The sequence below is a fragment of the Pogoniulus pusillus genome, chromosome 2 (assembly GCF_015220805.1).
Source record: "Pogoniulus pusillus isolate bPogPus1 chromosome 2, bPogPus1.pri, whole genome shotgun sequence".
Taxonomy (NCBI): domain Eukaryota; kingdom Metazoa; phylum Chordata; class Aves; order Piciformes; family Lybiidae; genus Pogoniulus; species Pogoniulus pusillus.
In genome coordinates, this window is record NC_087265.1 from 34037519 (window position 1) to 34065126 (window position 27608).

Below are 27608 nucleotides of genomic sequence, written 5' to 3' on the forward strand. Positions count from 1 at the left end.
GATAGATGCACTGACTGCCCTCTGCCTCTCCACTCCTGACCAACTTTGTACCCTTCAAACTGTCATCCTGGAGACCAGAACAAACACTTTGAATTCCCTTTTTTATATATATTTTAACCTAGGATGTGAATTTTATTTTATTCTACTATGGGACAAATTCTCCCAGATCCACCAAGAAAAACCCATAGGAAAATGTGGAGGGAAAAGGTTTTGTTCAAGATCAAACATGGCTGATCTGATGCTCATGGTGATGGATAACCCCAAACAACTCTCACACCAGTGTTATGCATGTACTGTTGCTATGCAAGTAAAGTCAGGTAACTGGTGCAGGGCTAGCCCAGGAGCAAGTCTGTGTGTGTCCTGGTGCAGGGCGGCCTCATTCCCTAGGTCTCTTCCTTCATGCCTTGCTTTGCCTCACTGTGCTAGGGCTGCCAGAGCTGGTCCCAGGGCAAGATGGGGCTTGGGAAGGATTGAGCTCCTGACCGTGAGCAGGCTGATGCTGGACATGTGTCAGACCCCTCTGAAATGACCTGGAGAAGCATCTAGGATGGGACAAGGTGCAGATTGTCTGTGATAATTCAGCAGATCCCAAAAGCAGCAGAATGGACTCTGCTCTCCCGAGGCTCTGGGCAAGTGTAAGGTGATGTGAAATGGTGCCAGAAGGCATTGAGGGGTCCTGGCTCTGCCAGAGGTGCCCTTGGAGAAGGAACATGCTGCCAGGGTGTTCTGGCTGGGGCTAAGACAGACCCTTGGTACTCTGTTACATGTGTTCTCTCTTTATAAGTTGTGCGTGTGCATAAGACCTCTGTTTTCGTGGCTGGATCTCATTTTACGCTTTGTGATTTCTTTGTATTGCTGTTGGTAGATGCTGAAGAGAAAAAGATGTCCTGAAACTCACCCCCTGCATTTGCTTACATATTAAAGGGCAATTTGCTCTGTGTACTGCTGATGGTTTGTTTTGACCTGGAACCATGTCTCTCCATTTCCCTCTTGACTGAGCAAGTATTTGAAAAAGCCTCCTTTCAGCTTAGCCCCAAGTCCAATTTCTCTGGGCTGAAGGAGAACAATCACAGCTTACCCTGCTTCTGCACCCAAGGCTGGGATCATAGATAGGGAAGGCCTGTGCTTGGCTTTGTACAGGGCAGTCTTGGGAAGAAATGCAGCCATATAGATGCTTTCTGGCGTTACAGATAATAAAAACCCAGGTCACTGCCCTGTGCATTTGTGCTATGACCTTGCTCAGTGCTCAGCCCTGATGTTGGATGTGACCCAAGAGAACGTTTTGGAAGGACAGAGCTGGGGAGAACCGTGGCCTGGGCATGCCCATCCCTTCTGCTTCTGGTGAGTGCAGCTTTGTGTGCCCAGCCCGTGGTGAGTGTGTGACAAGCTTGTTGTAACTGTTTCCAGCCACTGTGGACATATACAGCAGCAGATGTGCATGCCCCATTGTACCCCCAACCACCCTCTAGAGTGGTGGGGCTCAGAGACATGATTACACTTGACACGAGTATGGACATCACTGTCACACACACTTGTGCAATGACTCATGCAGACAGACACCCTCACAGTGGGACACACACTGATGCATGCAGCCATCCTGGCATGCCAGTGTCACTGCAGTGGCAAAAGTGCTGGAGCATGTCCAAAGAAAGTGCAACAGAGCTTCTGAGGGGTCTAGAGCACAGTCCCCAGAGAAGCAGCTGAAGGAACTGGGGTCAGTTAGCTGGAGAAAAGGAAGAAAAGGAGACTGAAGGGAGATTTCCTTGCTCTCTACCATTACTTTAAAGGAGGTTGCAGTGAGGTGGAGGAGGGCTCGCTCTCTTCTCCCAGGTAACAAGTACAAGTCTCTCCTCCCAAGTACAAACAGAAACAGACTTGGGTTGTGCCAGAAGAGATTTAGATTGGATATGAGGGGGGAATTTTTCACCAAAAGGGCTCACAAGCACTTGCAGAGGCTGGCCACGGAGATGTCAGTCACCACTCCTGGCAGGATTTAAGAAACCTGTGGTACTGAGTGTGGCCGTTTAGTGGTGGACTTAGCAGTGTTGGCTTAATGGCTGGACTTGATGATCCTAAAGGTCTTCTGCAATCTTTTCCAAGATTTTAAAAGGTCTTTTTCTGCTTAGAACCACGATTCTGTGATTCTAAGTGCTGACAGCCCTCACCCATGTGGGTGGTGGGGCTTGCTGCGCAATTTCTTGTTGCTATCCCACTATACCTCACCTCCATCCACTTCTCGTCACTCCTGCATTCCTGCTCACCTCCACTTCAGTTCCCCGCCTCCTTGCTTACACCACTCACCCTTCATTGCCCTCACAAGCCCAGTTCCCTCTCATTCACCTGTCATTGTTCCCATCTCCCCTTCACTCCCATCTGGCTGTCATTGCCTCCACGTACCACTTACCTCCCAATCTCCATCTCACCACATTCCCCACTCATGCCCTTCCACCCATCATCCTCCCATATCCCTCTTTACCCCTTTCACCTATCATTGCCCCTGTACCCTTCCTTAACCCCATCTACCCATCATCTCTCACATATCTCCCCCTCACCTCCCCATTCCCCTCCAGCTGCCCTTAACCACCTCCTAGTTCCACTCCAGCCACCTTTGTCACAGAATCAGAATTCTTTCGGTTGGAAAAGACCGTTAAGATCTAGGATCGACTCCAACATTCCATGTAACACCACCGTGCCCACTTACCCTCGTCCCCAAGTGCCATGTCTACACACTTCTTGAACACCTCCAGGGACGAACACTCCACCACCTCTCTGAGCAGCCTGTTCCAGTGCCTGCGCCCCTTGTTCACCCTCCACAAGCCTACTCTTACCTCCAGCCCTCCATCCCTGACCAGAGCTCTCAGCGCTCTGCCCAGCCCCTCCTCTCCCGGGGCGGGGGCGGAGGCGGGGCCGCTGCCGGCCGCGCTGCCCGTGGGCTCGCAGGGGGCTTCGGGGCTCTTGCCTGCTCGGGTCTCCCTGGGTCGTGTCCCGGGACGCGCTCGGCTCTTCTGGGCTCCGACCCAGCCATGTACGCGGGTCGCAAGCGGAGGAAGCCGGTGCCCCGGGCGTGAGTGGGGGCAGAGGGGAAGGGTCCCGGGGAGGGAGGGCGGCAGGCCCGGGCCGGGGCCCCATAACGCGGCTCTGTCCGCAGGGTGCGGCCGTGCCCGGCCGAAGGCGGCACCTCCAACCCTTCGAAGCGGCACCGGGAGCGGCTGAATCGGGAGCTGGAGCGGCTGGCCGGGCTGCTGCCCTTCCCGCAGGAGGTGGTGGCCGGGCTGGACAAGCTGTCGGTCCTGCGCCTCAGCGCGGGCTACCTGCGCGCCAAGAGCTTCTTCAGCGGTAAGGGGCACCCCCGCGGCAGTCGCCCTCCTCCTTCCCCTAAAAGTGCCCTTTTGCTCCCGCCCCGAAACGTTTTTCTCTCCTTTCTCCTCTCTGACCCCGGGTTCTGTTGCTGTGCGGTCTCCAGCCGCGAGGCATCGGGCTGCACGGACAGCAGAGCTCGCACTCGGTTGGAGTGAGAGGGACCGGGGTGGGTGAAGTTGATTTTGTTTGAGCTCTGATGAAGCAGGAAAATGAAGTTTAGGCTGGAGGGTCTCGGCGTGGTTCCGGGCAGAGGCTTCGGGAGTCCAGTGGGAAAGTTTCACCGTCCAAGTGACTGTTTTTGACCCTCTTTTACAGTGGTCCGGTGACGTACGAGGACAGTGGATGATAATTACCGGGGATGTGGCAGCACTTTATTTGGGAACCTTTTAGACTAGAGTGCGTTAAAGGCACGCCTGTGTTCCACTGGGCTGTAATTGCTGTAATTAGAGCACACGGAATGGTGTTGAAGGAGCCCTGGCTGTCCCTGCCGAAAGAGTAGTGACTTGAGAACACTGTGTGTGACCTCAGAAACGCCATACAATTTCTCTCTTTAACTCCAAAGCGTTGAACTGTACTGAATGTCCCTGTTTTTTTGTTCTTGGTTTTCGGTGGGTATCTTTTATCCTTTTCCACTCTCTTGAACCCAGCTTGTCGATTTGACAAGTGGGTGAAATGAAAAACGAGTGGTCTTGGAGAGGAGGTGTTTGCCTCACAGCATCAGGTCAGCGTGTTTGTTTGACTGTTTCGGCTCTGCTTTCCACTCGGGTTTTGCTCTGGGAAGGAGCTCTGCCGTGTCAGCCTCTGCAGTGCCAAACGTGTTGCCCGAAACCCCTCTCTGCAACGACTCTCGCAAGCAGAGGAGGACTGGCGTGGTGCTGGTGTTTCTGAAGCATGCATGTTCTTGTACGGGGTGGAGGTCTGGTGCAGTGCAGGCTTCACTTGCCCCTGAAACAATAATAATTTAAACTTTGCCACACAGGAATTTATAAAACAGGCAGGTAGTAGTGATTCTTAAAATGATGAGTTTGAAATGGCTGGTCCTGTTAGGAAACATCACACCAGGAGTTGCGCTGGGGCTTGTTGTCCTTTCCCGGGTGCTAGGATGCTGCACCAGCTCACCTGGGGAGGGGTGAGCATGGGATGACCTGAGGCACATGAGCCACCTGCTTTTTGAGCATCCTGCAAGGGCTGTGTATCCTGGGGTTTGGCAGTCCTGCATCTCCGGCATAGAGGGTTACTTTGGGTATGCCATGCAAGAAACTAGGAAATACCATTCTGAGATTCTCTCTATTTTTTCCCCTCTTTTTCTGTCATTTGATATACTTTGATTTTGTGGTCCCAGCTTCCCACCCACTGAATGCATCAGTGTGTCTAGACCTACAGCACGGTACCCACCTCTCTTTGGTTTCTGGCATGTCACAATAACTCAGGTGTGGGAGAGAAGGAGGAAAGCCTCATCCTTTTAGATGTAAATAGTGGTTGCAGACTTAGGTGAGTCTCAGAAGCATTAAAAAATAATTTTTTTTTTTTTTAAATCTTTGTAAGGAGCTCTGGGCAAGCCCATCAACCAAACCAATTCTATGATTCTATTTACAAAATCAAACACTTTTAAATGTCTTTATTCCTTTCGGTGTGAATGTTTGAGTGATGCAGCTATCTAATAACCTGTGCTGAGGCTGAGATGAAGTTTACCTTGGGAAGGCTTCTGTTCCAAATATTAAGCTTATTTCTTCCTCTCCTTTTTCTTTTCTTCTTTCTGTTTGGTGATCCACATAAGGGGGGGTTTTGCCATGCTCTGTCAGGAAACTAAGAGCAGCAGCCAGCGTCTGCCTGCCTGCTTGTTGCAGAGGCAAGCTCCTGTGCTCAACTCCTACTCAATGTCCTTGGAAATGTGTTCCTAAGGAGGCCGTTTTAGGTGCCAAATGCTGACAGGTCCTGTGTGAGTTGGATCAGAAAACATGAGTGGTTTGGGTGGGTGTTTTTGTGTTAGAAGTCAGCTCAGAAAGAGGGAGTGCAAACCCCTTCTGTAGAACGGAGAGGAAGCTGGCATCCTCCCTCACCTGAGTGTGCCCCTGCTTGAGTGCTCCCTGAAAGAAGACCAAAGAAAAGCAAGAGCAGAAACTGGAATGTGCTGCCATGCCTTGTGAGGAGAAACATCTTCGTAGCATGTCCTGGAACAGGTCATGGGTGGTGCTGGAGCTCACTGACAGCATTTCACCCAGCAGGTTTAAGCCAGCTGGCCATTTCTCCAGCCCCCGTGTTAAATAATTTGTTGTATGTCTCCTTCTCCCAGCTGTTTGAAAATTAATTATTTCTAATTTTACTTCAGCATCTTGAGTCATGTGTAGCTGGTGTATGGGGAAGTCTGTGTGTGTGTGTAAGCTATTAGAAAGCAGCTGGGCTCTAAAGCTTTCCTTCATGCATGAGGATGTGTATATTTTAAATAGCCTCAAGTGAAACTGTCATGTTTCCCTTTCTGCCTGTTGAGGGGCATGACTAAGGGCCTGTTGTTAGGTGACAGAAATGAGAGGATTTAGGGCTGCTCAGTGTTCTGTTGTTTAATCTTAGGAGTGGCTCAGAAATCATCAAATGTTCTCTGTTAATCAGGGCTATTTATCTGAACAAACGTTTCCTCAGACTTACAGCCCCTGATGTCTAGTGGTGCTCTTGTCTTCTTTGGAAGTCACGAGGGCAAGAGCATCTAAGTGTGTTTATCTGTTAATTCTGTGCAGCTCTGGAGTCTGCCAAATCTTTCTGATCAAAGCAGGAAGCAGTTTAGTGCTAGGAGTATGTCATAGAGGTTCAGCTTCTCTGGGGAAGGAGAATTCTGGGCCATGACAGCTCTTAGACATGGTCTCCTTCTGGAAGGGGCACTGCTTTTTGCCTTGTACAGCAATAAAGACGTAAACCTGTTTAGATAAATGTCAGGCTGCAAGTTGTGCAGACAGGCATCCTGATGGTAGACAGGACATTTCCTTTGTGACCCTCAGAAGGACCCTCTGACTTCTAGGACATAAAGCTAAGAAGTGCCTAAGATCACAGGAGGCTCTTTCAGTGTGTGTGGCTTGGTAGAGTTAGGAGTATGCTGCAGGTCTGGCCACTGCCCAGAGCTAAGGAACCAGGCACAGTGGTCTGCATCTCCCCTGAGATCAGGACCCCCCTCCTCTCTACCCACTGATCCTTGAGTGGTGCTGTGAAGCTAAGCCACTGAGCAGCCTTGCTCCTTGTCTCATCCCTACTCCATGTCCTGCTGTTGGGTGGCCAGTGCCACCATGCTGGCATCTGCACCGGCGTGACATAGCATAGGAGTGCTGGCAGCTTAGCCAGGCGGTGCCTGGTGAGCTGCTCCCCTCTAATCCCTCCCCATTCCTCCCCTTGACACGAGGGCCTGGCAAATGCTGCTGGTTTACGAGGGGTCCTTGTTTCTTCTGCCTCCCTTACTCTGGAAGTGGGGAAGGAAGCTGGTGAAGGTTTGTTGCTGGATCTCACTCTGCGTGTTGATTTGTTAGCAAAAACAAAGATGCCTCCAAGGCGCTTTCTGGCATGGCTGTCAGATAATATCTGTATTGCTTTGTCCACTTAAACATTAGTGGGAAGTTAACTGGCAGACCTGAAAACCGTCTGAACATAAGGAAGAACTTCTTTCCTTTGACAGGTGACTGAACGCTGGAACAGGCTGGCCAAGGAGGTTGTGGAGTTTCCTTCTCTTGAGAAATTCAAAACCTGTCTGGATGTGATTCTGTGCAGTCTTCCCTAGGTGAACCTGCTTTAGCATGGAGGTTGGACAGGATGGTCTCCAGTGCTCCCTTCCAACCTCTACCCTTCTGTCATCCTGCATGGTTCTGCAAAAACAGGCAAGGGCTCAGTTCAGAGGAGTATCTCTCACAGTGTGCTCCTGCAACATGCTGGCATGGTTGTCCAGACTGTGCTTATCTTATAGTGAGGCTGCTTCTTCCAGGGTGGGAGAGCTAGCCCTCCATGAGCACCCATTTGCCCTTGGGGGTCAAATTGGTGTTCCTAAGAGATCTATTTGGCTTTCATGGGCTCATGCTATTTTGGAGGACTATGACACAGCACAGCTTTTCTACCTGGTCACCAAACTGAAGCTGGGGAGGAGGCAGCAGAGGAGGTGCATTAGTGGGAGTTCAGCGTTGGCTTGCTCACCTTAAATCAAAAAGCTCTTGAGGTGGCCATGGTTGCCGCAGCACCAGCATGGAGCAGCTGACCTGCAGCCTTCATTTCAGATGATGCTCTGAATCAAGCCTAGGGTTTGTAAATTATCACTGGCTTGGAGTGAGGAGGAAAATATCCTGCCGTGTATTGTGGCACTGAAAATCTGTGGTTCAAGATGCGTTATCGGCTGCAGCTCGTCACCATGGTTTGGAGTGTAGATGTAGCCTTCATCTGGGGCCGTGTGTGCTCTTCAGCTCTCTATGCTATGTGTTGTATAGACAGTTAATGTTATGTATCTAAAACCTAAACAGTTTGCCTCTCCAATGTGTTTTTTAAAAATAACAGTCCTGCAGGAGTTGAGAGTTTTCCTGGAGTCCAAGTCTCAGGTAGCACCTGTAGGATGATGTGCAGCCTCAAGGCTGAGCCTAACTCTTTAAGCTATGGTACAAATCCTATGGTTCTCTGTAGAGCTGTGATGGCCCAGAAAGTGCCTAAGGTGCTCCCTGGTAGTTGAGTCAGCCTAGAAAAGTGCTTTATATTATAGAGTTGTTCTAGACCATTTAACTGTGCCTCTGAAACCTCTGCTTAGGGGTGAGAGCTTGAGACTGGGATGTGTGTTTTGCATGTTTTCCTTGCCAAATATTTTTCCCTGGCTCTCATGAGAGTAGCTGGTAGGAAGCTGTTGGAGGTCTCTGAGGTTTGCATTGAGCTCTCAGTGGCTGCCTGCACTGCTGTCTACAAGTTTCCTCTCAAGGTTCCTTCAAACACGAGCATGGAAGCAGAGCTGTGAGGGAACTCCAGGTTTCATCCTGAGATCATAGGATGAGAGAATTGCAAAATGGTTTGGCTTGGAAGGGACTTTTGAAGGTCTGGGCCAACCCCTCTTCAGTGATCAGGGGCATCTTTAACTAGATCAGGTTGCTCAGAGCCCCACGCAACCTGACCTGGAATGTTCCTGGGGATGTGCCTTCTACCACCTCTCTGGGCAGCCTGTGCCAGTGTTTCACCACTGTAAAAATTGTCTTAATTACACCTAGTCTAAGTCTCCCCTCTTGTAGTTTAAAGCCATCGCCCCTTGTTCTGCTAAAAAGGCTGACCCCATCTTTCTTATAGCCCCCCTTTAATGCTCACCTGAAGCTCCTGAAGTGTGATGGAGGCAGGAGGGTTCAAACAGCTGTTGATGCCGCAAGAAGGTCAAGCCTGACACTTACTTTGCTTTGTTGTCTTTGTCCTTGATTAAACCTCTGCACATGCTTCTCCCTTGAGACCCAAGTGCCTTTGGTGACACAATGGAAACCTACACGCAGTCAAGACAGCCTTGCTTTTAAAAGTGCAATTAGGTCTTTTAACAGGACATTCATTATTCACCACACGTGTTCACAGAAGGTGGGGTATTATCACCATTCAGGCAAGGGATAAATAATTCATCTACTTAATGAAATTTGTGTCAACAGGGAGCTGTGGCAGGTAGTGTGAAATGGTTAAGTAAAGTTGTAGTATCTATTATGAATAAGGAAGGGGAAACTAAAAAAGTATTTGCCAGTTGCTAGAGAATGGGCTCCATGCAGCTCAGTGATGAGACATGAACTGATAGCTCTGCAAGCTGGGAGGAGATGGCCCTCAGGCCCAGTTTTGGCAAATCTCTGTCTGCTTCTCTCGCTGTTTCTGTGATGCTTTCTCCTTCTAATGCATTTCAGACACCCTATATCAGATTTGCTGCTGGCTGCATCTGCTGAGGCTTCCTTGTATGTCAAAGTAGAATAATTCTGCATTGGCTAGGAAGAGCTTAGTTCAGGCTCAACAGGGGAAAAAATATCCCAGAATGGGGTGTTCTCTACTTCTGAAAATAGTTGGAGACTTGTAAGCTTGCTGTAAAACATGTGGCTTAGATGTCAGATTTGGCATGCTGACAGTGTAGATGCCATCAAAAAAGCCAGAGGGGAGGTTGCCTGCCTTCATAACAGCAGTTTAGCTTTGAGTGCGTCAATTGGGAAGGCATTTCAGCCAAAATTGGTTCCCCTATCATCGTGCCATTATTCTCTGCGTTGCATGTTCTTGCTGAGCTATGATTGTGTCTCTCAGCAGTGGAAATTAAAGCTCTTGTGCTGGTTTCACTGGAGCATTGCAGAATTCTTGTGTCATGATAGAGGGAGCTGCATCCCTCCTTGGCTTTTGTGGGTGGATTCTCAAAGAATCTCCCTAGCAGTGCCACTGGACAACTCTAATCTTTGTTAGGGAGGGCTACCCTGCCCAGCCAAGAGAAGAAGGAGATGAGTGATGTCTGATAAGGGCCACCTGAGTCTCTTGTGATGGGGAAGGGAACTCACCTGCTCCTGTGCTGCCCATGAGTTGTGGCAGCTGTTAACTGCCATCACTTGGGATCATGTGAGCTCGTTGGCAAAACTTTAGGGTGAGGAGACCATGTTAGTTACTTACTTTAAAGTATGGTTCTGACTGGAGGGAAACCACTTTTCTGTTTAAATGACACTTCCAGATTAAAAATGAAACAACCTCAGTTTATTCCAAAGAAACCTAGAGAGGTTTTTTTAATTACTTGATTTGCAATATTTTGCTGCTTCTTTGTAATAAAGGGTAGGAAAACATTTTCAAGGGGGTATTTAATGTGAGGATGCATGTAGCAAGCAGCAGAGCTGCAGGTCACTCAGCTTGTGAGCAGAGTTGGAGATGTGGTTGGGAAAGGAAGATCTGGAGATGGTAGGGATTTTACTTCATTTTGAGTGGAAAACCTGTTTTTTAGGGAATCAGCACAAATGACAGACCATTGGATAGAAGGCAATTTTATTAATAAGTAAATTGGCCAATCTCTTCTATCCTCCAGAAGTGACAGATACACACTAGGGTGCTGAACCCTGTGGTAGAGTGCTTGCAGAGAGAAGCATTACCAAAACCCCTCTTCTTCACAGTCCACCTGCTGCCCAGACCTTTTTAGCCTAATCATTGCTACTCAGATGTCCCCGTCATCACTTGCAGCTGGGTTCCTTGATTCCTCACCTCCTTTAAATGTGATGGGAAGACAACTCCCTGTACTGCTCTTGAAGAGCCACAGAGCAGTTTGGTTTTCTGATGTTGCTTCTCCCACATCAACTCCTGGAGTGGGTTTTAGACCAAGTCATCTCTTTTTCCTCCTTCACAGTCAGTGGCCAGTGCAAAGCCCTGCTCCCACTTGGAGGTTTTACTGTGTGGAGGGAAGGGGGCTGGGTGATATCCTCTCAAAAATGTTAATACCCACTTGTTGGAGCTGAGATTTCTCAGGTCTGCAAAGCCTTGGCAGGTTCAGGAGTTCATTGGCAAACCTGGTCAGTGGCAAGGTGTCCTCTAGCATCACATGAAACAGCTTCCCAGGCTGAATGCCACAATAAGCACTGTCCTGGAAATGGAGGGAGAAATCCCACCCATGGTGGTCCCCTAGCCCTCCTGCTCCCAAAGGAGCAATGTGGGCACCTGTGTGTGAGGACCACCATGGCACAGAAAGCATCCTCATCCAGGGTGACACAATGGAAAGCTAGTGCAGTGCAGGCAAGGACCTCATTCCTTGAAGGTGGGGAGAGATTTTCTTCCTGTCCACTTTTTTGTTGCCTGTGGGTTGTGAGAGAAGCTTTTATTTTTTTTTTCTCTGGAGAAATAACAGGAAAAATGTGCAAGCTCTGCTGCTTTCAGGTGACCAACTTCCCTCTCCTTACCTTCCTCCTCCTACAGCTGCCAGCAGCAAAGGTGGTGCTGGTGGCCAGAGTGAAGGAGCCCAGGAAAAGCTGCTCTTGTTTTCTTGTGTGTTTCCTGGGAGACTGCACCTTGTTTCCCTGCCCGAGGAGAGGGCAGGTGCTGTGTTGGGAAGGCCACCTTGCCCCAGTGCTGAGTTTGCCCGTTTCTGTCTTGCCCTTCACTGCAGTGGCTGGGTGGGAGCAGAGGATGCTGAGATGGGGAGGATGCCATGGCAGCTCTCCCGCCTGTGTGCGCTCCGTCGGCCTGATGCGATGTGACAGTTCTGCTGAATTGCTGACCCGAGGGGCTGCGTGGGGCTATTTCTGGAAAGACAAAGCTGGGGGACACCAGGCAGGAGGCCAGCCTGAGATGTCTGCAGCCAAGAGCGGATCATCTTTGGGGTTCCTTGGGTGGATCAGATGGAAAATATGGTGTTTAGTGAAGATCAAAGGAAAACCCCTATGGGTATTCTGGTTTGTACAAAAAGAGTCTTCTTGACTCTGGTTTCCAGGAGCAGGCTGAGTTTGGTGGCAGGAATCAGCCTGGAGGACAGTGGGCCATCCTCTGATTTTATATTTTGTTTGCTCTGGCCCCAAAGCTTAGGAGCAGCCCAGATGCTGATTTTTAGGTGGCGGTTGTGATCAAGTTTTCCTTTTTGGGGAAACAGCAAATCATTAAATCAGACTGCTGAGTAGAGAGCAGCACCCTTTAGCTTCTCTTCTATCATCCATTTTTACTGTACGTCTCCAGGGCAGCAGTCTGGGAGCTAGCAGAGGAAGACCAAAGACATTTAATAATTCATAGCTTCTACATTTTGCTTCCAGGGATCAGAAAAGCAAGTTGCTGGAAGGGTGCTGCCAGAAACCTGCTCCATCTATGTTAGCAAGGCTCGACACATGGACTCCACATGATTCAATGTGAATCCACCGGAGACCTTTATCATTCCTTCTGGCTCCATTTATATAGTCCAGAGCATACAGCACACACCTACACATTAGCATAACCTAGGCAAATACAGCCCAGGCTTTTACATACATCATGCCTTGTTTTTCTCATTAACCAGGTGCCCCACTATCTTTCCTCCCCCATGGGAGGCATCCTGAAGCTGTGGGAAGCGAAGGTCAAATGCTCACACTGCCCAATATCATTCCTTCTCGCATTGCATTCCCACACATCCACGCTGCAGGACCTTGCCTAGGTTTTGTGCATTGCTCTTACCTACGGCCTGCCTGAGGCTGGGAATTTGTGGAGGCTTGTTGGGCCTCGACAGAGGTAGGGTACCCCAGGTGGTCAGCCACACTTGTGGCAGGGCAGTTGGAACATAGCAGTGTGTGAATGTCCACCCCAGCATGCTCAGGGCTGACCTGCTGTTGCACAAACTTGTGCAGTAACCTTAATCCCAGGCTGCTGGCCCTTTCGTGTTCAAATAGCTTCTGAAATAATCTGTGCAGGCTGAGCCTGAGGGGGATTTCCCAGACCTCCCAGGAGCGAGGGGTTTGCTGCCATGTAAGATGTGGGTGGTTTTCTTCTATTAAATAAAAAGCAGCATTGGAACCAGGACATGTTTTGCATTTGATTATGGAGCAGAGTCAATCTTTGGGATGGTCCTGTGTCTGGTGGCAGAAAGTTTTGTCCCCAGAGCTTGATGCGAGTACCAGTGTGGCTCTGAAGACCACAACATCCTTCTATGTTCACACCCACTGCAAATGCCCATTATGGATATAGAGGACTTGGGAATGGAAGCTGAGCCCTGGTAGTGGAAGAGAGGGTGGTGTGCCTTTGCTGTGTGCTTTTCTTCCCAGCAGAGAAATGCTGAGAGATGGGGACACTCCACTCTGGAGACCGAACCAGTTCCCCTGCTTGTGGCTGCTTTGTGCACATGGGCATTGCTGAATCCAGCTTCAGACCTCATGGCTTCGAGAGGCATCTGGAGCATCCACCTTTCACAGTGTCTGGGAAGCTGCTCACCTACAGGTGCCTGTATGCAGGTGCTGAGGTCCTTCAGGATTTGCTCCACACAGATGAAGGATGAGCTTCAGCAGTCACTTTGGCAAAGCCACAAGGTGAGCCAAGCATTACAGAGCCTGATTTCATTTGTGGCTGGTGCTTTGTGCCATCTGACTTGCTGCTCTGTCTGGGCTCATGGCTTTGCTACTGCTGACAGCTTTAGAGGGTGTTAGGTTACTGTCAGAGTCCCCTTGATGCTCCTGTCACATCTTCATGTGGCAGCTCCTTGGCAGATGTAGCACAGGAGCTGGGAAAGGCAAATTCAGAAAAGCTTTTCTCTGTCCAAGCAGGAGCAAGAGAACACCTGAGGCAGGCTGCAGTGGCAGCTGCTGCTGGTGCCTTGCACCTTTCCGCTCAGGTACTGGTGGGAGCAGCTGGTCTGCCAGCGGTCAAATGCTGTCCTCTATCTTCATCATGCTTAGCAGCAAAGCCAGGAAACTTCTTGCAGTCTTTGCTGCCTCCTGGACAGGCTTGCCATGCATAGGCCTGTTGCATCTTACTTTTTATATAGTATCCACCCTAACATATGCCAGGGGTTTATGCTCTTGGGGAGCACAGTGCTACACTTTCAGCACCTCATTAGTTAAACTGAGTGATGTCTTTGTTGATCACTGCTGGGTTGTCTGTGATCTCAGGCGTCTATGTTCGGATCCTCTGTGTGTTCTCCTGTGTCACTCTTCCACTGTGAGCTGTGGCTTGCCTTGATTACATTGAACAAACCTCCTATGTGGCTGAACTGTAATGAGACATCATTGACTGGGCTATCTGGGTTGTACCCTTCAAAATGACATGCTTCTCATCCTGGAAGAGTGGGGTTTGCTGCAGTGCCTTTTATGTAGTGCAGACTGCTGCTGTTGTCAGTCCACTGTCCTTTGCAGAGTCAGGGCATGCATGAGCTGATTCATTCCAGTTCAGCATCACAAAGAAATGCTGGGGGCAGTGACTCCCCCAACAAGAACAGAGCTGCTGCCAGGCACCAAGAGCCAGTGTGTGTGGTGTGGCACCGGGGGCTGGCTGTTGCTGTTCGCGAGGAGCAGTTCAGGCTTTGACTCCTTATCCAGATAGGAACTGGGGTCCTCCATGGTTGTTGTTGACAAATTATAGAGATTTTTAGCTAGCTGGTGAGCTCACTGAACATATTTAATGGTGCTACTGGGTGCAGGTAACTGCTGGTAAACACAGGTCCTTTTAGGTGCTCTGCTGCTGCCAATCTGCTTTAACAATTCCTGGCTTTAACTGCTCCGTACTTGTAGGCCACTAAAGGCTGGGGGCCAGTGGGTGAGTTGAGGCTGTAGAAGGATGGGGAAACGTTCTGTTAAAACTGGCTCTTTTGAGAGCTAAAGTTAAGGGCTGACTACATCACAGGTTCCTCTGGCACAGCACTGTCCAGCTTTGCAGCCAGATGCATGTTTCAACATTCCTGGTGGTGGCTTGCATGTGGCACCACTGAAGTCCCTTCCTTTTGTTTTGTGCAGTTGCTCTAAAGAATCACAGTGTCAAAGAAGAGGAGAGGAATGAAGACTGTGGCAAGGAACCAGCTCCATGCTCAGCAGTGGTACCAGAGGGTGAGCTGCTTTTGCAGGTTAGTGTTCCTCGTTGGTCACCTCTTCCTGGCAGATGCCTTCAAGGGATTTTCCTCTTGTCCCACTTCACCTCCTTTGAATTTTATCCAAGGGGCATACTGTTTTGTTCTAGATTGTGGGATGTTAAAGATGTCCCTGCTTTACTGCAGGGGGGTTGGGATGGATGACATTTAAAGGTTCCTTCCAACTCAAAACTTTCTGCGATTCTATGTCTTGATAAAGCAGTAATTTCACATGATATAGACCATAGTGCTTCTGACTGAAGAGAAGTTTAAGATCTCTTCAGATCCCTGGGACAGAAATGGTTACTTCTCCCCTTGTTCTTTCATCCTCTCTGGTGAAAATTGCCGTCTGTAGATTGTCTGGTTCAGAAGTCCTCCATTTGATGGAAGCAGCACTGAATTTCTGAGCACGTAGGTTCAGCTCTCCTGCAGAAGCCAAGCAGAGAAACACGTTTGAAGTGTAGTTTTCAGCTTGGGCTCACTGCTCCTGACGTGGGAGTGTTGCCCAAACACCATTAAAAACAGGGAAAAAGCTGTTTTGGAAGACTTCCTTGATTTTTTTCAGGCCTGACACTGAGTATGTAGGTGGGTGCTGATGGGATGTGTGCCCAGCTTCTGCACACACAGGGTACAGTGATGTATCCCAGGAGCTCTGCAAGAGGCATACAGTTGATGCTTTTGGTAATGCTGGAGGCAGTGTTGGTCATGCTGCAGCATGGTTGGCCCGAGCCTGCTGCTTCCATGGTTTATTCAGAGATGCCAGGAGATGACCTTTAGTCTACACATGGTGTACGGTGAATAGGAGGACGTCAGACTCCAGCTGCATGAGGTCCTGTGAGGACACAGGTCTCCCATCCTTGCCTGGCACACAAGCACAGGCTGCAGCCCTGTCCTCTGCCTGGCTGTTGCCCCAAGTGGGGTGAGTGTCCTGCTCAGTCCCACCTCCTGTTCAAAAACTCACTCAGCAACAAGTGTAATTACTGTCCTGCACAGGAGCCAGGATCTCAGTGTCCAGGGGGAGAAGTGCTGAAGCCAGGCCGGTTAGTAACCAGAAACTTGAGGCTTTTTTTCTGCTGTGGATATTAAAAAAAGTGCTCAGCAGAGCTTGCTCGGGGTTGATGTCCTACTTATCAACTCCTCCCAGACTTGGGTGCCATACTTTCAGTGGTGCCAGGCTGGAAATTAAAGGCTCTGCATTTAGGTTTGCCTCTCCCTGGCATCTATCTGTGCAATGTTGGATGTGCCAGAGACTCAGGACCTGCCTCTGTGCCCCAAGGAAGTGACCATACATGTTTACAGAACTACATCCACCCAATGCATCACCTTCAACATCTAAACCTCCTTTGTCTTATCTCTTGTCCCACCCTGATTCTTCCATTCCCTCTTAATTTTCCAGCCTTACAATTTTGGTCTGTCCTTTTTTACCAAGGCTGTTTCCAGCAGCAAGCACAGCAGAGGAAAGTGTCTGAAACCAAAGTTAAGCATGAAAATCCCCCTGAAGAGACCACCGTGGCCTTAGCAAGGCTGAGATCTGGGTTGACCCTCTCTGCCCAGGTGTCCATCAGTGCAGGTACACATTGCTGCCTGCTGAGTATTAAATCTTCCTGCTGGCCAGCACACCTAGGGAAGGACAGAGTGCAACAAGATGTTTCTTGCCCCGGATGCCTCTGAAGCTGCTCAAAGGGTTAAAGTGCATTTGGCAGCACTAATCAACCTCTGCAGCAGATTCCCACACATCGAGATCAACCCCAGTAAATAAGGAGAGCATTTGTACCCAGAATAAAGGGAAGGCGAGGGGGGAGGAACATTGACCTGGACAATGAAACAGGAGTTGGCAGCAACAATAGCTGAACTTGGCTGCAACTGCACACCAGACCCTAATTAATTCTGATGTCTATACATCATGAAGTGGGGGAAGCAGGCCAGGGCTGGCTACTGTGGCTTTCCTGCCTGCAGCTAGGTTAGTGGCACAGGGTCTGAACAGCCACAGGGCTTCTGGGGTCCACACTGCAGGAGGACCTCTACCTTCTAGAAAGGTCCTGCTTCAAGTTGTCAGCTGCCTTTGTGCCATTATAGCAGTGAAACTTGTCTGTTTTTTTGGGAGCTAAGCCAGCAATTTCCTTGGGTTTCCATGGCCTTTGCTCTTAGGCAGCACCAAGGGCTCGGAGGTGTTTTCTTGGAAGTCTGTTGGGATCATTTCAGAGCTGTGGAAATTGAGTCACAGAATGATGCCTACCACCTGGGAGTCAGAAGGAGACTTCAGTGGGCTTGCTCAGAGCCCTGGAAAGGTGATGACAAGGTCTTTAAAGCACTGGGCTCTGTACCACAGTGACTTGCTCCCTATGATTGGCAAAGGCTGGTGCAGTGCCTGCTCCCCCGGACCCTGCACCAATGACCGTCTTAGCAATGTTCTTCTGCACGTCATCTGCTGCCTAGTAACAGCAGGAATAAAAGGCTAGGACTCCTGGGACAGTAGCTGCATTCCCAAAGTAGTAGGGAAGCTCCTCTGTACCTTGTAATCTGCACAGATCTCCACAAATAAAGGACACTGTGGGTCAGCACCCTAGTCTCTTCTCCCTTGTCCTGTTTTGTTAGGTCTGGGGCTGCTGGCTTAGAGCAAACACCCAAATTATTTCCCAGATTTGTTAAGCTGCTAGGGTTGTGCTTGTCTTGAGGAGGATGAATTCTGAGCAGCTCAGCCCATTCCTGCTAGGAATCACGCTGCTCCCTTGGATGTTGACTTTGCAGTCAAGTTGACTTTGCAGTCAAGTTCGCTTTGTGCAAGGAGAGGGTGGAAGAGCCAGGGAACTGTAAAACATTTCAGTTGTGTAACATTAAAAATGCAAACTTCAGGTTGATGTGGCTGCTTTTGCTCCTTTCTGTATGGGGGGCTTGATGCTTGAAACTCGCATGATCAAAGCAGCCTGGGCGTTTCTTTTGTGAAAGCAGAGCAGAGTGTCCTGCCTGCTGGCTGGGTGGAGGGTGTGCACATGTGAGCTGTCAGCCTGGCGTAAATCTGTACATCTCTCAGGGGAGATTGCTCCAGAGGAAGAGGAGCATGGCTGGAAGCATCTTGTGGTTAAGGTGCATCCCAGGTGTCAGTGGCTGCAGACATCCTTTTCTCCTGTGCTTGATCCTTTTGCTGCTGGGTGATGCTTTGGAAGGGTGGTGCTGTGCAAGCTGGATGAGTGTCTTACAACAGATTGTTGCCAAACATGAGTTTGGGGTGAATGATTTGAACAGCCTGATCTGGTGGAAGATGTCCATGGCAGAGGAGTTGGAACCACGTGATTTTTAAGGTCCCTTGCAACCTAAACAGTTCTGTGATTCTATGGTTTGTTTGCTGTGAACCCGGCCAGTGGTTCTGCGGTTTTGTCTCAAGTTCAGGCACTGGGCTTAGCCTGTCTTCCCTGCTTTGGAAGGAAAAGCCTTTTCAGGAAGCAGATGCATTCACTACAGTTTTGAAAACCAAACTCATCTTTAGCTTTCACCTTTTCAGTTTGCAGTGGTTAAGGCTCTTGGCAGGGCTAGGTTAGCCACCTTGACCACAGGGTGAGCAATGCAGCAGGAGGGAGCAAACAGTGGAGACAGCACCTTTCGCGGTCTTATGGACAGCGCAGGCACGCGCACCATGATCCTTCTCCAGGCCTCTCCTCTGGCACCTGGGGAGGACAGGAGGCATGCAAACAAGGCCAGGAGCTGGGCAAGTTTTTCCCAAATCACCAGGATGTCCCCACATGTGGAGGCCAAGCAGCAGCCCAGAATGCCCAGCCAGTGCTGGCGAGTACACTGTGATCTGTGGTGGGTTTTGCTCTCTGCTGAGCATCCTCTAGCTTTTCCAGCCTCACACTGTCCTAAGCCATGCATGACTGCCAAGACCCTCCCAGACTGTGGGGAGGATGGGAACTACATGGGCAGAGCCATCCAGATGAATACAAGTCGTTGTTAAGAGCAGCAACTGTTTGGATTCCGTGTTGTCAGAAGGGCTTGTTTCTACCAAAACACCAGGACGGACCAGTTCCTCACAGTGTCCACATTTTTTCTTGTGCTAGTTTGAAGCAGGGTAGAATGTTTTGGTGAGAAGAACTAGATCACAGGCTGTGAAAGGAAAACAATGGTGATGTCCACTTCCCTCAGAAGTCCTGCTGAGGAGTTCAGGAAGAAGAAATGAAAACATTAGAATCATAGAATCAACCAGGTTGGAAGAGACCTCCAAGATCATCCAGTCCAACCTAGCACCCAGCCCTATCCAGTCAACTAGGCCATGGCACTAAGTGCCTCATCCAGGCTTTTCTTGAACACCTCCAGGGACGGTGCCTCCACCACCTCCCTGGGCAGCCCATTCCAATGATAACACTCTTGCCATTTTGTCTCACTCTGGCTGGGCTGCTGACTGAGCTGCATCTCCCTAACCTCTCCTTCCATTTGGCCTAACCCACTTTGCTTCTTAACCTCTTGGCCGAACCTCCATTCTTCCTTAGGACTGGGGTAAGGTTGAGAGGGGCAGCGGAAAGGTGCAGGGGTGGTTGGGAGCCCCTCCTGGGGACTCAGGTTTCTAGGAGGGCTGTTGTGTTTCTGTATTACCTTTTACCTTGTATATTTCTGTATATAACTGTATATACTGTAAATATCTGCTTGTATATTGTGCTAGCTGTAAATAAATAGCTTCATTCATATTCCCAGAGCTGACTGAGGCTAGTCTGGGTGATTTCTAAAGTGGGGGGGGGGGCAGGGAACACCCAAACCATCACAGTTCTGCAAGCAGTTCTGAGATTTTTATTTACTCTTCACATAGGGTGAGTATAAATGTCCAGATCTGAGTTTGAGTGAATGCTTCTGGGATGGAACAAGATTTTCCATTCGTTGAGATTAGGATATACTCAGGCAGCTGTACCTGACCACATGACCCTAGAGAAGCTCAGCAGAAGATACCATCTGTTTTCTTGATGAGCACAGCTCTGCTGGCATTGATCTCTATTTTTCTTCAGCCAGCCCTCAGTTGATGGAGTTTACTCAAGCAAGATAGAGCAGAGGAAAATCTGAGAATGAGCTGCAGGCCGTGACCTCTGCTGGATAAAGGAGACTCATCCAGGCTGTGCAAGCCTGTGGATTTAGGTGGATGTTCTCTGGGATTGTGGCAGGGTACATGGAGAGGTACCAGAGAGCCAAGATGGTACCCAGTGTTATGGCAGTGAAATGCCATAGGAAAGGCTTCATTTCCTTACAGGGCTTCCCATGCTTTGTCTCCTGCTCTATACCTTTCTCTTGGTGGGGAAGTGGCTCAGATGCCTGCTAGCTGGGATGAGAGAGGACTTGGTTGACCACTGTTCTGACAGAAAAGGGTGATGTGAGCATGACATGTACCCGCTGATCTCCTCTCTCCCCCAGGCACTCAATGGCTTTGTCCTGGTTGTGACATCAGAAGGACTGATATTTTACTCCTCGCACACGATTCAGGACTATCTGGGATTTCATCAGGTTGGTGGGACACCTCTGACTTGCTGGGGTGGGTTTGCAGATTGAATTCTTCTTTGATGGTGGAAAATAGCCTCAAGGTGCCAGCAGGAAGGAATCTCTGCTGGGATCAAATAGTCTCAAGGGGGTGCATGGGGCTTTTCTCTGGTCTCATGAATTTGGATCTGTATTGCCACATTGGGGGGTGTCAAAGCAGCTTTGCTAGCCCATAGATGCTTTTCACCAGACACGTTCATAGCCCTATTATGTAATGCTGTGGTAAGACATCTGGGGTTCCTTGCCCAGTTTGCCTTTGGAAACCCACTCCTGAGTGACCCCTTTGTAAATCTCACAGGATTTGTGGTTGTCTGGGCACCTAGGTAACCTGAAAGGCACTAGGTCAGATTTACAGGGAAGTGGGACTTCCCTGCAGTCCTTTGGCTACTGTGGTCAGCTGTTACTTCCACACAGCTGTCTTTGCCCCAACACCTGGGGTAGATGAGGACTGTCCACCTGGGCAGAGGGAGCAGGTCCTGCAGCAGCTGCCTTATTCTCTCAAGAGCAGTTTAGGAGGCAGCTTTGCTGCAGTTTTGTTCCAAGTCCCATGTTTTCATCTCATTCCTTAGCAGTAGGATTTTGAAGGACACTGTTACAGGGATGAATGTGTCAGAGGGAAACTATGGCTGATGCATAGTGACTTCTTTGGGTGCTGGGGAGGAGGCCTGACCCAACATGGGCAAGAGGGCCTTGGAGTCAGATGTGCCGTCTGTTCTCACCAGCATCGGCTCTGGTGAAAGGTGTCCAACCTCATTCAGCCAGGGACTTAGTTGAGGAACAGGGAGATTAGGTAAGATGGCCAAATGGGGCTGTGACAGGCTGTTTCCAGGTGAGGTGTGCAAACTGGTGCTTGGGGACAGGCTGCAGAGCTCTTAGGTTGCTTTTTCCCCCTAGACAGATGTCATGCACCAGAGTGTCTTCGAGCTGATCCACACGGAGGACCAGCAGGAATTCAGACGCAACCTCCACTGGGCCCTCAACCCGCCCCATGCTCCCAAGGGTGAGCTTTCCCCAGAAGGTAAAGGCAGGCTGGGAGCAGGTCAGCACCAGGTGTGCAGCTCGCCATGTACACCAGGCAGCCCAGCTTCCTGCCACTGCTTGTGTGGGGCTTTACATCCTTGTGGCTCCAGCCAAAACGCTGTGGCTTTCCACGGGTGCCTCACTGTGCTCTGCAAACTGTTGCGGTCCCTGATGCTGGGGATCTGCAGTTCTTGATAGATATCCCTTGCTGGGGACCCTTGCTTGCTCCTTTCCCAGTGTCTCTCTCCCACAGAGGGGAAGAGTGTTGGCTCTTGTGCTGTCGCCTACAAGCCAGATCAGCTGCCCCCAGAAAACTCCTCCTTTCTGGAGAGGAGCTTCGTGTGCCGCTTTCGCTGCCTCCTGGATAACTCCTCTGGCTTCCTGGTGAGTACAGGCTCATGCTGTGACTTTCACAGCAGGAGAGGTGTAGGTTCACCTCAAGGGTGCCACTGCTGGATCACAGAATTTGGCTTTGAAAGACCAGGCACACCTTTCTGCCTCATGCAGCGCCTGCCTGTCTCAACAACAACGTATTTTTGCTGTTTTTCACAGGCTTTGTACCTACAGCTTCACCATGTGAGTTTTGTTCCTCTCCTCCAAGATGCTGAATCTTGAACAAAAGTACTTTTCCTCCACACGTTTTGCTAGGTTTCTGTTAAAGGCATGCCTTAAGACCAAGTAGGGTAGTGTTCATTCCTCCTCCTCTCTACTGCAAATTACTGGGTTTCTTACCTTCATCGCCACATATGTAATGATCTTATTTCTCCTTCTCATCCTGCTTTAGTCTGGAAGTTCAATATGAAGAGTCCTTTGTGCAGGAGCAATCCTTTGATGAGGCTGTGATGTAGCTTGGTTAAAATGCAAAGCAGCTCGTGCATTGTACAATGCCCTGGTGCAGCTCCAGCGTATGCTCAGTTCTGCAGCTGCTGCATGCCTAAGCCTCAGGCTATCAGTGAGTGGCTGCAGTGGGGGAATGCAGCAGGTTGCTGTTGCAGAGGGCTTAGCATAGCATCCTTTTGATCCTCTGTTTTATTTTAGTGGAGAGCACTGGAGTCACAAGGGACAAGTCACAAAGGATTATTTGCACCAACTCTACAGGAGGATGCCATACTTTCTGTGACACCTTCCTCCTCTCTCCATCCAGTTTTCTGTGTGACCTTGAACTTTTCTTCTTTTCCCAGGCTTTAAACCTTCAAGGCAGGCTGAAATTCCTTCATGGGCAGAACAAAAGGTCTGAGGATGGGTCTGTGCTGCCACCCCAGCTTGCTCTCTTTGCTATCTCCACCCCATTGCAGCCCCCATCAATCCTGCGGATCCGAACCAAGAACATGATCTTTAGGACAAAGCACAAGCTGGACTTCACCCCTTTGGCGTGTGATGCCAAGTAAGCAGCAGAGTGATTTGAGGGATGATGCTGTGGGCTTCTAGCATGCCATTCATACCCTACCGTGATGTCCCACTCTGGCTCTGCTGCTGAGCTGGGTGCATTCTTGGTCTCCTGCAGGGGGAAGATCGTTTTGGGCTACACTGAGGCAGAGCTGCGGATGCGTGGCACCGGCTACCAGTTCATCCATGCTGCTGACATGCTCTACTGTGCTGAGAACCACATCAGGAGTAAGAGGCACTTCCCTGCCTGTTTGTGCTCACCTCTGAGGCTGCTGAGTGGGCTGGGACTGTGAGCAGCTGTGCTGGCTGCCATGTTGAGCCCAGAAGCTATTTGCTTTATGCTTTGCTGTGCTGCTGTTGCCGCTGCAGGGAGCTGGGGGTGGAGCATAGTGAAGGGTGCTCAATTGGGACGGTGCTCCCTGTGTGTGCCAGACATGGTACTGCTGGGACACTGCCATTTCCACCTGCTTATCCCAGCTGGAAATGGCAGCATCGCTGGAGGCAGCCCTGCCTTCGTGATGTGCTGAGGGTCTCAGCCCACGTGCTTCCTCCTGGCAGTGATGAAGACAGGCGAGAGCGGCCTGACAGTCTTCCGCCTGCTGACGAAGGAGAACCGCTGGAAGTGGGTGCAGGCCAACGCGCGGCTCGTCTACAAGAACGGCAAGCCCGAGTACATCATTGTCACACAGAGACCCCTTGTGTAAGTGCCAGCTGGGTCGTCAGGCTGGGACAGGGACAGGCTGGCATCGTCCGTCGATGTGGGCTTTGGGGTGCCCCAAGCAGGGCAGGGTGTTCAGTTCATCATTACTTCTTGTGCCTTTTAAAGGTGCAACCATAGGACACCACACTTCAATGCTGTTCAGCCACATGCCACTCTGCAAGTATGGGAGAGCACTGAGCAGTGCCCTGCACCCGACATCCTTGCCCAATGTCCTAGACACTGGTCCAAACTTACCCTGGGGAGACTGGTGGCTCCTCTCCAGCAGCTGGAGGGGCATATGGGTGCTGGGACAGCAAAGACTTCAAATATCACTGCCAAATATCAGCAGCCCAACATCCCTGTCCTGATGGATGGCTGCAGCATAGACGAGCAGGGCAAAGGTGCCTGGCAGAGCAGTATTGTCCTCTGCATTTCAAGCATTGACTTGGCTATGCTGAAGATGCACATTTCTCTGTGTGTAAATGTTTCTGTGTGTGGTTCTGTTTGGGATATGCATGCTCATCGTAGCTAGGGTCTTTGGCTTGCGAGAATCACAGTTAGTTGTGGCAGAAATACTTTGTGGGATATGATCGTGCACTTGCAAGCCACAGTCTCCTCTTTCTGCCCTGCAGAGATGAAGAAGGAGGGGAGCACCTTCGGAAACGGTCTATGCATCTTCCCTTTACCTTTGCTACAGGAGAGGCGCTCTTATACCACAGTGCTTATCCTCTCCCAGGCTTCCCTGACCCTTTCCAGAACAAAGGGAAAAACAGTAAGTCCAAGAAAACCTCCCACAACCATGGAGGGTGCTCCCAGAAGAATGGCATCAACCCAAGCTCTCTGCTGGGTGCTGTGATGCAGCAGGACAAGGCAGCCTATGCTTCCCAGCCAGCTCTCCCATCTAACCGCTCCACCAGCAGCAGCTTTGTGGACCGCCTCGAGGATGTCCCCTTGCTGGATGTAGAAAGCGATGCCTGGAGTGTGGGCGCTGCTCCAGTTGCTTCAAGGGGAGACAGCCTCAAAGAAAAGCTGGTGGATTTGCAGCAGGAGGACCCTCTCTTGGCCACCCTTGACTCTCTCTCAATCAAGAGTGATGAGAGCTGTTCCAACAATGAGCTCTTCAGTGCACTGGAGGGCCTGGGGTTGAATGCTGAGGACCTGGAGCTTCTGCTGCTGGATGAGAAAATGGTGATGGTTAATATGGACCCTGACCACACCCCATCCCTGAACAACTGCCTCACCAGTAATGAAATTCTCTCCTACATCCACACCACTCTGGTCAGCAAGCAGGGGGGAGGCCAACAGGTCTGTCCCCTGCCAGGCACACCCAGGAGTGCACAAGGAGGCACCTCTATGTACCAGGCCCATGCAGAGAATGAAGACTCACAGTACATGCCCCAGGATGTTCTGCAGCCTGGCATCACCCTAGGCCAGCTGCCTGCTTCTTTGTGGGAACAGTCCCTCCACACAGTGCCAGGGAAGCCACACATGCTGCTGCCAGACCTGGATGAGGAAGAGCCTTCTGACGGCTCACAGTGGAGGCCAGCTGGGCAGGAGGGTCGTCTTCATTTTCTGCAGCCAGTACGAGGCATTCCATGGGACAAGGTGCCCAGCTTGTCACCAGGAGCCCCCAGCCTGCAGGAGCAACCCAGGGCTCAGCAGCTGGAGGGCGACTTCCCAGCGATGTATCCCACCCAAGATGATACTCTCTGGTCTGTCTCCAGGCCAAACCAGTGCCAGGGTCATGTGGGACCACCCAGCCAACCAAAACAGCACCACTTGCTGACGAATGGGTTGTGCAGCCACAGCCCTGACTCCACTCCACATCACCCTTCCAGCAGCAGCTCCAGCCCATGGCAGGACTATGTTTCCCCACTCTTGGGGTACCCACCTCAGCCTGGTTTTTATGGCATCACCCAAGACTTGATCTCCCAGCACCAGGGCTGCTGGGCTGCGGGACCTGGCATGCCAGCAGTACACTTTAACCTGAACAGAGTATGCAGTGTGGAAACTGCAGGCAGTGGTGGGTCCCAGGAAAATATGGCTCCATACTCAAGCTTTTCCACACCTTCCTCGTACCAGCTTATTCCTGAGAAGCAGCTGAGCCCTGTTTCGTCTGTGCCTCAGCACCTTTTCCTGAGCTCAGCTGCAGGGTGCTTTGGGAGCATCAGCAGCCCAACAGAGACTCCGAGGAGCCCCTACGGGATGTGTGCCTCCGTGCTGAGCCAGGGGAGCAGGCACAGGGTAAGAGTTGTTCTCTGCTGTCATGCTCAGTATTTTCTATGCTGGGTGTCTCAGCACAGAGGGGCGTGCACTGGCTGCTCGGTAAGCAGGAATCACTGTGCTCTAGCCCACGCATAGCCAGAAAGGAAAACTTCATGGAGCTTTTCTTTGCACCAGGAGTTGAAGAAAGGACCAGAGGGTGGGTTATTCCCTTTAAAAGGTGCTGTCTCTGGGTCTGATTTTTCATATGGTTTGTTTGTCATTTCTGTGTGGGGAGTAGTTGCAGTCAGGCATTGGTCAACTTTGATGGGTGGTACAAAGCACCTATGAGATTAAGATCTTCCTTTCCCTCAGGTCTTTCCTTTGTTCAAATATCCCCATGCCTTTACGTCGTCCCTGTTGAGAGCCTGTCCAGCTGCTGCTAGCCCTTCAGCCTCACAAGGCTTTGAATGTGATGTGTCAATGCCCTTCAGAGCTGTCCTTCCAAGTGACTCCTCTGGCACTGAGGCCTACAGCCCAAACCAGGGTTGCTGGGGTGGACATTAGGAGTGAAAACTATTTTGCATTTTCCCCTCTTGCTGGTGCAGCTTTCTGGGCTGGAGCTGGCAGCACGGAGAGCTGGTCACTATGTCCTGGAGGAGCCCTTCTCTGCAGTGGTGCTTCCTCAGCCCATGGCATCACCAGACAATGTGAGATGTCTAAGGTGGATCTGTCCTGCCTTCTTGATTACCCTGCCATGAACTGGTGATTACTGTCCCTAGGGCAGCTTGTTCCTCAGTCCCAGACATCTTCTGCTACTGGAAAGGTGCCCTACTGTCTCACAGGGGTCTCCATGTTAACTCTGTAGCCACTGGATGCTGGCAAAGCATTTTCTGATTATTCCTGAAGGCTACACCCCACACCTTGGGTTCTCCCATTTTCCATCTCCTTTAACTCAATACACCAGGCACCTTCTAGCTCTGTTGAAGAGCTTGATTCTGGTCCTGCCTAGTAGTTTGGGAGCTTGTAGGACCAGTGCAGAACAACTCTTGACACTTCTCTATAACTTGGTGGCCACCTGGTATGGCTGGTGTGCTTTTGGCTTACAGCAAGGGTGCAAGGTCCAGGTGTTTGCTTCAGGTGCATTCCAGGTGCCTGTGATTTACAGCTAGGTTTCACGAGTGAGCTGCAGCGCTGTGCTCACTGGTCAGGCTCTGCAAAGATCAATTAGCAGGTCAGTAGGTGGAAATTAGAGACAGTAAATTTGAGGTTGACTGCACTTGCCCTCTGTGTGCTTTCACCCTCCTGTCAATGAAGTGATGGGTCAGCACTTGTGAAAAAAGACCCAGGGGAGGGTGTAGGGATGTGTATGGGGTTGCTACTAATCCACCCAGGACTGACCTCAGCCCAACTGATACCAGTAGAACACTGCAGAATGCCTCAATGCTCTTTTCTCTCTCTTCTCCTAGCCTGCAGGTGGCTGTGTTTTGCCCAGTTCTCCCATGGGGCTCTCTGGAGACTGCCCAGTGCTGGAGAGCAGCCTGACTCCCTCCTGCCAGCCACAGCCCCAAGCACAAGTACTGCCAAATCACCCTCATGCCACCAGCAGTGACTTCTGTCTCTAGGAGAGGAAGACTAGAATGGACAAAGCAGGACTATGCCCTGGAGAAAGAGCTGCCCTCAAGTTGCAGATGCAAACCTTCCCCCGCCCCACGCTTTTGATCTTGGTTGCTTTGGCTCAGCTGGGGATTTTCTGCTTTTTGGTTTTGTCATCAATTTCCTGCTATCTTGCCCCTGCCAAGGGTCCATGTCATGGTTCTGTGGTGGTATCCCTGGTGTGGGGACAGCAGTAGCAGGCAGCAGGGCTGGAAGGTGTACTTCTCCAGGGTGCAGGAGCAACCTGGGCTGCAAGGTGGGTTAGACAACAGATGCAGCCTCATCTTT

The 27608-nt window shown here is 50.5% G+C and overlaps 1 protein-coding gene across 4 annotated transcripts; it reads left to right on the forward strand.

The window, feature by feature from the left end:
• The first annotated feature begins 2953 nt into the window (after window positions 1-2953).
• LOC135184349 (aryl hydrocarbon receptor-like) lies at window positions 2954-27388 on the forward strand. Of its 4 annotated transcripts, none has more exons than XM_064160017.1 (11): window positions 2954-3064; window positions 3149-3336; window positions 14736-14842; window positions 20234-20323; window positions 21251-21374; window positions 21630-21760; window positions 22558-22760; window positions 22881-22990; window positions 23321-23462; window positions 24095-25706; window positions 27134-27388. In XM_064160017.1, exons 1-11 carry the CDS (start codon window positions 3024-3026, stop codon window positions 27287-27289), a joined length of 2904 nt encoding a protein of 967 aa, XP_064016087.1. In that variant the 5' UTR covers window positions 2954-3023; the 3' UTR covers window positions 27290-27388. The 4 variants fall into 4 exon arrangements, with proteins under 4 accessions (XP_064016087.1, XP_064016104.1, XP_064016098.1 ...); XM_064160034.1 differs by having other exon boundaries at window positions 22672-22760; XM_064160028.1 differs by having other exon boundaries at window positions 21251-21356.
• The last annotated feature ends 220 nt before the right edge of the window (window positions 27389-27608 follow it).

Excerpts from the sequence above, each read along its gene's own strand:
- LOC135184349 (XM_064160017.1), top strand. The coding sequence starts at position 3,024 with ATGTACGCGGGTCGCAAGCGGAGGAAGCCGGTGCCCCGGGC. Across the intron at positions 22,761-22,880 it reads CCTTTGGCGTGTGATGCCAA|GGGGAAGATCGTTTTGGGCT; the intron begins GTAAGCAGCAGA and ends GGTCTCCTGCAG. Across the intron at positions 22,991-23,320 it reads TGCTGAGAACCACATCAGGA|TGATGAAGACAGGCGAGAGC; the intron begins GTAAGAGGCACT and ends TCCTCCTGGCAG.